This window comes from Dicentrarchus labrax, unplaced genomic scaffold, assembly GCF_905237075.1.
Source record: "Dicentrarchus labrax unplaced genomic scaffold, dlabrax2021, whole genome shotgun sequence".
Classification (NCBI taxonomy): domain Eukaryota; kingdom Metazoa; phylum Chordata; class Actinopteri; family Moronidae; genus Dicentrarchus; species Dicentrarchus labrax.
Genome location: NW_026136707.1, coordinates 4,649,407 through 4,658,772, shown reverse-complemented (window position 1 = coordinate 4,658,772; position 9,366 = coordinate 4,649,407). Strand labels below are relative to the sequence as shown.

Genomic DNA, 9,366 nt, shown 5'->3' with positions numbered 1-9,366 from the left:
AAAATATGAACTATTCTAAACTAACATAATGAGGTGAAATTGACATTTAAAACATTTGACAACAGGTCTGTAGAAGCTTACGAGGCTTACAGACTTGGTAAGGGTTACTTGAAGACACCAGAAAGGAATGTATCACATTACCAACATGAGCTCGCTTATTTTTCGAAACAATTAAATGCATTGAAGGCACGAAATGCTTCGCATTCGTGCCTCACTTTGTTGGGGATTCCCTTGCTTTGAGCTTTACAAATATCAGAGGATGCTTTATATATTGAATGTTGAAAAGGGGTTTAAAGGAGAGGTCCCCATTTTTTTGTTTAAAAAGAAATACTCACGTGTCCATACGTTAGGTTGTCGGTCACTGCTGTGCTGATACTGTCCATAAGAAATGATCAGCTATCGAAAACTATTTGTGTATGGGTGAGTTTTTTATTTAGATAAATTTGAAAATACGTGATCCTTTACATACTGCTTCTTAAGACTTGAATGTAATGACACTGCCTCATGTTTCAGTCGAATACAGTTCACAGATTCATATTTCTTGCTGTTACATTCAGTTAGGGTGAAGAACAAATAACTGAATTCAAGTGTTACCCCCACTCACATTTTCATTTGCTAACTGCATATGTAAAGACTTCATCTTTAATACATTTCCTGCCTGGTTAAATAACATTATTTAAAATTTAAATCATGAATCGCAGAAATGTTAAATTTCCATTTTTTGAAGAATTCTGTTTATTTTCATTCACTTGCACAAATGCATCCACTCTTGACCTCGGCCTGAGTAAATACCATTATTGTCCTGGCAAGAAGAGCCCTTCTGACAATAAAATTACTATTACTCCACCAATCTGAAATCACTGAGAGTGCGAGCTATGAGCAGAAGCACTGATGTGGAAAATCCTCACTTTAGCCAAAGGAATTACAGTGTTTCCTCTGTATTGTATTCACTGAACAGTATTTGGCAGCGGTGCAAAATGCCTGCCTACTACCACCTGTAGTATTTAATTGATTGCTTAAATGTATGCTGAAAACAGATAACTGATTTAATGTTTACAATTCATGTTTTACTATGACAGAATAACCATAGAAATAAATTTTTTGCCAAATCCTGACTACCATTAAACTAAGAATGCATAAATAAAAACTGGAAAAATTACACATTAATCTCTCCTACAGCATAGTCCAACAGCAAGAGTACCACTGCTTCACAGTCCAACGCTTCACTCTCGCCCGGCCTTCAGTTTCTCCTCCACTGTGTGATCTCCCTTTGAGCCCCCCATGCAGGGCGGACTCTTTGCCAGGGTGGGGTTGCTCCCCCACTGCTCAGGAGTCTTTGCCTGGATAGCCAGTGCATGAACGCAGCTACTCAACTCCTCCTTCAAAGCCTCATTAACCAGACGGTGGCGCTTTATCAGGGGCAGACCGTCAAACTGGGAGCTGACAACCAGGACACGGAAATGGGATTCAGAGCCAGGGGGGACTGCATGCATGTGGCTTTCATTGTGGACCTCTAAGTGGTCCGGCTTGAGCATGTCGGTCAGTTTGGTTCTGATAGCCCTCTCAACGGGCCGGCTCGGGTCTGGGTCCATGTGTGGTCTGAAGTGGGCCAGAGGCCGGCTTAAGGCAAGACTGGTGGAGATGGGCCGAGCACAGCGGAGGACACTGGGCAGCATCAGAGGTTGTGGCAGGAGACCGCCTATGAAAAGCCAAATGGGTATAAAAACAGGTGACGTGCTGTTTAATGTAATATTCATGTTCAAGCTTTGAGGTATAACACAACCGTAGCTGATTAAAGTTATTCTATGTCTTGTTTTTGATGGGCAGTTTATCAATTCAGAGTTAGTACAAGAGCACAGTTTTTGTGTTGATATCAGCTTGTAAGTATAAATCATTGGTAGGGATGCTTGATACAAATATATGAGAATAGTATCAGTGCCAAAACTGTCTTATTAAGTGGATCAAGTATCAGCCATGACGTGAGCGATCTACATTGCATTCAGTTTCTAATTATAAAATTAATCATAAAAATCTTTCCTTAATTAGTTGTGTTCATTAAGTCACAGCAGCCTGCCGGCTGAGTCTGAGCTACAGCAATCCCTGACCTCATGTTCCTTACATCAATCAAACAATTAATAAGTTATACACAATGAGGTATACGGATTTTAAACTTGGGGAAAAAGGAGCACTGGTATCTTGATTAGTATATGGTATCAGCAGATCCCCTGAGTTGGGGTATTAAAATCAGATTCAGGAAAGAAAAAGCTGGATCAGTGAATCCTGACTCATCGGTCGGAACCTCTTAAGTAGAAAATAATCCTAATAGTCAGGGGTGCTTTAATACATTAGCCTGCTGACCAGTGGTAAAAAAAAGCTCCATATCCAACCATTTATTGCATTTTTAAGCCACAACTGATTACTTTTTTTTTTTTTTTTTTTTTTACAGTCTAATGCAATCCAATACAACAGCCCTGCAATCACATCTATCCTAATGAAGCTTATAATATTGTTGTAAATGTCATAGATGTGTTTATTAAATTCTATGTTTTTAGCACTGAGTTAGTGGCGGTGTTGTACCGACTTGCATTATATACTGAAGTATTTCCACTGTCATGTGAGTGTAAATATGGAAGACAAACCAAAACTAAACATATATCTGAGATACTGTCATCAAAAACTGAACACTGTATACCTCCTCAAGGTAGACACAGAGTGCAGAGGTGTACCTAATAAACTGGTCCCCAATGAGGATAAGGGAAGATTTTATTGATCCCCCTTAGGGTGAATTCAAATTGGCACAGCAGCACATGGGGATATAGTAAATAAAATATATAATATATAAAATAGATTCACTATATATATAGAGTAAAAAAGGGAATATAGTAAGCCTGTGTATATCTGTACATGTGCAATGTTTGATAAAAAACAACTGTGCTTTACAAGAGTCTCAGGGCACAGGTGTGTGTGTGTGTGTGTGTGTGTGTGTGTGTGTGTGTGTGTGTGTGACAGTCGCTAAAACCAGTGCAGTGCCAGTTTTGCCGATAGCTAGCATAGGTAGCTAAACATTAATGGTAAACTTCATTCAATTGCCGAGCTAGCGTTAGCTGTTAGCTTTCATAATAAACATCACCCAATACGTAAGCTGAGGCAATGTAACGGAGTATCACCACCGAGCAGCTACGATAACACATCCATGTGTGTTAACTAATACACGCGAATAAGCGTTAAAGCCAACCTGTAAAGTTAATTTTGCTAACTAGTTACTCACCTTGCAAGTAAAAGTCAGTTGCGTCCCTGCTACCGTTACGCAAACTCACCGGAAGTGCTCTCACGCACACGCTGGGTAGTGTAGTTCTTTACGTGTTGTAGTCCTGTAGGCCTATATAAGGCAGCTGCCGACTTTTAACCATTTGCAGCATGTCTTTTATAGACGTAAAAACAATATTTAGAGACACAAATGAATGACAAAAGGTTGATATTTTTATATTTTTCCACTTGTTTATTCATCATGGTTCTTTGTCCATTGTGATTCCAAAGGGTCAGTTGTACAGTACAGTGCAAACCCAATCAAAAATCAACAATGAGAAAATATAAGAAAAAATCATCTCACACACCTTTAAACAGAACTGATGTTGTCACATTTAGGCTAACTATGATTCATAACCGGTATTTAACATTGATGTATTTACTTATATTTCATTCTCATTTACAAAATACACAAAATCAAAGACAACATACAGCATTGATCATTTACACTTCATTTTTTTTTATAACTTTTTTTTTTCTATTCATGGTTCCACAAACAGTTTCTATACTTACAAACAATCGACTACAGTTTCTACAGCACAGTACAATGACAAAGGTGATAAATTCTTTGTTACATTTAATCAATGGCAATGCAATCTTATTGACAAAAGCTTCAAGACTTAGGGTTGTTTTAGAGAGTACACACGAATGTTAGCTGTTAAGTCCTGTGTCATTATTAAGTCAACACTCAGCATTTTAGTGGACAAGGCCAGCATATAGTAATGTGCTCCAATTCCCAGTAGCTTCAAAGAAGAGAATAAGAGACAAATACCCAAACACTTATTGCTTTGTTAACTTTTTGCACTCACGATTGACTGTTGCTCAAGCAACAAGTTAATTATACAAAAAAACCCTGTAACATAAGCTAAGATATGTATCTACGAGAGACAATTTTGACTTGGACGGAGCCCGAACTGAGTCACTGAGACAGGTTAGCGCTTTAACAGCTTCCATGTTGAACAAATACAACAGTTATCTTGACATCGTCGTTCTTAATTTCATGGGTGATACTGGACAACATACAGAGAAGAGAATAGGACTGCTTAGCTTTTATATTTGTACAGTTAATGTGCATTTATATACTATCACTGTGCTTTTAAGAGGAAATGTGGGCAAATTTCGCTTTCTCACTTGCTGGCCATTTTGGCTTCTGAAACCACAATTTCTTGCAGTTTTAAAACAAAATCACCTGGACTCTTAAAGACAAGTTCTCAGATGAGTTGTGAAAAGTCTTCATCACCATAATCAATCCAGTTCCTCTTGTTTTAATTAATCAATGGCTGAAAACCTCTGTAGTCTGACGACAAATTTCCAGGGGTCAAAAGGTTTGAATAGCTATCTTATTAGATACATTATAAGTACTTTTATTTACATATATTCATATCTATAACAGAGAATTGATGGTGTAATGTGTAAACTCAGGCCATACAAAATATTTGGCAATAATTAATGAGATGGCACACTCATAGATAATGGGTCAGATGTCAAATTTGAAGTTAGATTGGTTTGAGATGGAGGGAGTGAAATGCAAAGGGGCAGGTCATCAAAGCTCAAAGCACCTATGTTCACAACTGCACTCATTGTTCACAATCTTGTCATTTGGTAGGTTTTGGTCTTTGTGCTCTTGCTAAACGCTCACCTTGGTCTTCATTAAATCTCTAGCAAGGCTGCATAAGAACGTGTCTTGAAGAACTCAAGGCATTCACAATTGTGCATGTACGACAGTGTACATTTAGTGCAATGGGATTTATTCATCTGTCTTTGAGTCTACGTATGGCTGCTATCCTACAAAATGGCAGTTTGGACGAAAACTTTTTTGTTAATCTGACATGTTAATGATTGTTTTCTTCTTTTTCCATGCAATTGTGAACATATCACCCTTGCTTTTCTAGATCAGGGGGAATGTGGCAATCATTTTCACCCACACTCTGTGCTGTTACCAATGCGGGATGTACTGTATGACGATCAGCCCTTGGCAGTGAGTTCTCTACGGTGAATCTCATGTTATATCTAGCTACATCTGTATAATAAAGCACAAGTAAACACAAGATCCCAGTGCACTCATGATCCACACCCTCATTAGCACAATAATCCTTTTCAACTGCAATTAATCCTCACTCTTCAACGTGTTACGTGCCCCAAGGACATACACATCCCAAATTAGGAAAATTTAAAATAGAACAACTTTGTTGTACTCCACTACTTTAACCTTAGGTGCAGTATTTTCCAACATTTTTTTTTTTACTCAGATGCTAAACTCTTTCAGGCTGTCTTAATCCAAGAGTAAAAAACAGGTTAAGCATGTGCAGTATGTTATGAAATCATGTTCAGTTATCCATATAAGACAGCTACCACACAACCTTTCACATATCATAATAGTGTTTGCCAAATGTGAAATGGTAAAATACATTTAAAAAAAATCTCAATATTGCACAAAGGTTCAATATTGCACTAAGAAGCACGCTCACATTAATATAAACATTCAGTTCACACAAATAATTATTATAGTTCATCATCTGCCATCTCTTACACACTTAACACAATTTGTGCCTGCACTGAAACCATCAAAACTGAAAGTGTAGGCTTTTCGTGTAATTTCTTTTTAAAAATCCTTTTGATTACCTACTTTTCTTCCACATGTAATAGTATGATTTAAGTCAATAATTTTTGTGAGTGTGCTTTAAGGAGAGTGTGGTAATGGTTATTCAACCTCCGTGGTGGCACTGCTACCAACAGCAGAATAAAACCGCTGTCTTCTGTGGGTAGGAAATGTCAAAATATTACGGTTACTGAAGCCAGACTAATCGATGAGCAAACGCAACTTGTCCAAAATGCTGTTCACATGTTGTACTCTCAATTTCCGTAAATTTACATACATACTTTGTGACATGCATAACACTCTCCAAAACACATTTTATAAGAGACAAACAAACTGTAAGTCTGAGAGGAGAGGTACTAAAAAGGCATTTCTTACAAAGGGATACACAGTATGATTGAAAAAATGGTGATTGAGTGTGATATTCCAAACATTTTCATCAAGTCAAGAAAATGTTAGGGACATTCACACCGGCAAATGGTTGTGCTTAAAATGTACGATTTAACAAACAGCTTCATATTTGTGATGAAATGGCAATCATGACACAGCACAAAATGTTTACTTGGCATGGGAAACATATCCATTAGCTGATTTAAATGATCTCTTGACTGTTTGGAGGTGACCAGAAACAATGTTTTAAAGGGAGAAGGGGCTCGATTGATCTTCACATTCTAAAAACAACAAAAGCAAACCTGGAATGTTCTATAATCTATAAAATGGCAGTTAGTCTGTACATCAACATAAGACCTCAGGAGTAAAAGAATGAGGACATGTCTTTGTTTGAGAGAAAGCCAAGAGAGTTGTGTCTTGGTTTTACCCTGCAAAGTCAAAAACGCTTCAAATCAAGGCATAAAATGTCGTATTTTTGATTCTATGTCCAACAATGTACTCAAGACTTGACAGGTGAGTTGAATTTGCTCAGAAGAATGGAGGTGACTACAGAGAACAATGGCTAGTGGTAATTTCTATGAGTCTATTTGCATGGCTCATTATCAAGAGCCCCCATTCCCTGACCTCCAACCCCAGCTTTAAGTTCTAATATTGGGGGGGACCAAATTTAAATTTACTATGATATTCCAGGGGAATGAAACATCATGCTCTTATTGAACATGATCAAATTTTATTTCTTGCCTCATGTTTTGGCACCAATTCTGAGCAATCATCAACAATTTGTCTCAGCTCAATGGTTATTCAGTCAGTTTATTCATTCTAATGGTTTGTCAAAGCCTCGTTCTTGAAAGCATGGAGAGGTACCTATCAAATAATCACCAATCCCAAATATTTACAGCAAATTTATGTCACTCTTCTGTGTTGTCTTGTCAGTATGTGCACACACTTTATTCTATTATGATGAGGGAGGGGTTAGAGGGTAGGATTTGGAGGACTCTTGAGCTGTTCATTCACAGTGTGGCGAAAACTCTTCTGCCCCCCGGAAAGTTGTTGGCGCCACACTATTGCAGCACCTGACCCCGCGTCTCTGGAAGTTTCAGCGCCAGAAAACTGCCCACCGCAAGCGCCCCCGAGGCAAAGAGGATGGGCACAGCCTTGGTGATACCAACGAACGAGGTAAAGATGCTTATTCCTAAAACAGCCGCTAATTTACAGAGAGCGTTGAGGAAGCCAAATGCAGTGGTTCTGAGGAGAGAGAGGGGACAGATTACAGAGTCAGAGTCAGGCAACCAAAGGAGTAAAGCAACATCATTGCTCTTTTCTTTTTGAGATGACCTGTTAAGGTTAGTTTCAGAACCTTTCTTTCTTTTATTTTTTGTAAAGGCTGCAGGGAAAGCAATGGACCACAAGGTGGAGCTACATCTTTTAAAATTAAAACACAAAAGCTGTTCTCACACTGAATACTGATGAGCAACACAAAAGATACAGGTTTTTGCTTTGGTAAAATGTTTGAATTATGTTGCACACAAATAGTCATATTCTATTTTATATTAGGTTGCATTTCAACAAATGAATCAAAGTAGGATTTATATACTCAGCTATTTAAGGTTGGACCCAAACAAACTAAAAGCACACCCTACTAAACCCATTAGGTGGCAACAAGACAGCTTTATGCTTTACATCACATGCACTACCAATGATTTCCCCCCACAATGTCATCCATCCCTGCAAGCCGGCCAATCATTGCAGGGCAACTCTCATGACATCATTTAATACGTCATTCAGCACCACTGACCGTGTCTTCGCAGTGTCAAGGAGATATCAGGGTATGCCTAAATTGCCTACCTCTTGTCAGAGGGGTAGAGTTCGACAGTCAGCACATCCAGGGCGTTCCAGGAAGCTATGCTGATTCCCCCGAACAGACAGAGCAGAGCAATCATGGCTGACTCGCTGTTTCCAAAGGACAGGAAGAAACAGCTGATGCAAGAGATCACACTGGAGCCCGCTGGAGAAAAAGAGACATGGAGGAAAAGAGTGATATATAAGGAAAGGAAGGAAATTCTGTGTACATGAATTAGCCGCCTGTCCTTTTGAACTGTATTGTAATTAGATCAGACAGTGCATGCTAGCTCTGTCCAAACTCATTTGGCTGCCGTGAAGACAAAACAACATAATGTGGACAAAACTAAATCTTTTTTTAGACTTTAATTCTTCTTCTTCTAAGGATCAATGAGAAACCTGTTTTTCAGATCCTGCTAACATAGTTGTGGAAGCAGATCTTTCAGTCCTCCATTATGGTAATATCATCTACAGTATATGCCTGCCTCTGAAACCTCTGGGTGTCATTTATCACTCTGCAATTAGATTTGTTTTCACTTTTTATGTGAGCTGACCTTGCCTCTGTGTCAGAAGAGAGAATCTTTTATTTTTTTCTAATAGATTATCATTTTATTAATCATCAAGTCCCATCAGGAGGTCTGCAATTTATCATACTTCAGCTCTAAATATAAGCCACCAACCATGGGATTTGTGTAAACAATGCATCATTTGCTGGGGAACATCAAACCTTAGCTGTGAGAAATGTGCCTTGAACACAGAGCCCATGGTTTGTAAGGTAGATGAAAAGTGTTTCTGACTTTTAACGCCCAGTTTTACACTTACGTACAAACTCAACTCCCATTCTAGGGTTCTTTCAATACACATGCTGCTGAGTAATATAGCCCTGCGCTGATTACCTAGCATCCTGAGCCGTCCAATCTTGTCCATGAGCAGCGCAGAGACAATGTTGCCTGGCAACACAGCCAAGGTGCCCAGGAAACTGACAAAGTAGACCATGTAGGCATTGTTCTCATCGCTGACATCACTGAGCAGGCAACCCTCTTTGTTGTGCAGGAAAGTGCTGTTGATGAGCTTGCAGTTGACCAACCTATACTTGAAGAGGTCTGGGGTGAAAGGAGGGGGGCAGGGAGAGGTTGTAGAGGATGTCGAGAGAGAGAGAGAGGAGACAGAAATAGAGCAGGGTTGAAGGGGTCGATTAGCACAATAAGCTTGTTGACAAGGATGGAGAAAAGATG

At 39.0% G+C, this 9,366-nt stretch overlaps 2 protein-coding genes across 4 annotated transcripts in view; both read right to left on the bottom strand.

The window, feature by feature from the left end:
• Positions 1 to 409: 409 nt before the first annotated feature.
• Positions 410 to 3,338, bottom strand: bola1 (bolA family member 1). Its single transcript, XM_051407398.1, has 2 exons — positions 3,269 to 3,338; positions 410 to 1,699 (listed from the first exon to the last, which is right to left on the bottom strand). Exon 2 carries the CDS (start codon positions 1,674 to 1,676, stop codon positions 1,224 to 1,226), a length of 453 nt encoding a protein of 150 aa, XP_051263358.1. The 5' UTR covers positions 1,677 to 1,699; positions 3,269 to 3,338; the 3' UTR covers positions 410 to 1,223.
• Positions 3,339 to 3,472: 134 nt separating this feature from the next.
• The window catches only part of sv2a (synaptic vesicle glycoprotein 2A), a 50,643-nt gene continuing 44,749 nt past the window's right edge, over positions 3,473 to 9,366 (bottom strand). For all 3 annotated transcript variants that reach the window (XM_051405844.1, XM_051405843.1, XM_051405842.1), the window contains 3 exons: positions 9,028 to 9,234; positions 8,138 to 8,297; positions 3,473 to 7,537 (listed from right to left, as the gene is read on the bottom strand). In XM_051405844.1, the coding sequence (XP_051261804.1) occupies positions 7,354 to 7,537; positions 8,138 to 8,297; positions 9,028 to 9,234 (551 nt within the window). In that variant the 3' untranslated portion in view covers positions 3,473 to 7,353. The remainder of the gene's footprint in view (positions 7,538 to 8,137; positions 8,298 to 9,027; positions 9,235 to 9,366) is intronic.

Bases quoted from the DNA above. Each gene is read 5' to 3' on its own strand.
- bola1 (XM_051407398.1), bottom strand. From the start codon at position 1,676: ATGCTGCCCAGTGTCCTCCGCTGTGCTCGGCCCATCTCCACCAGTCTT.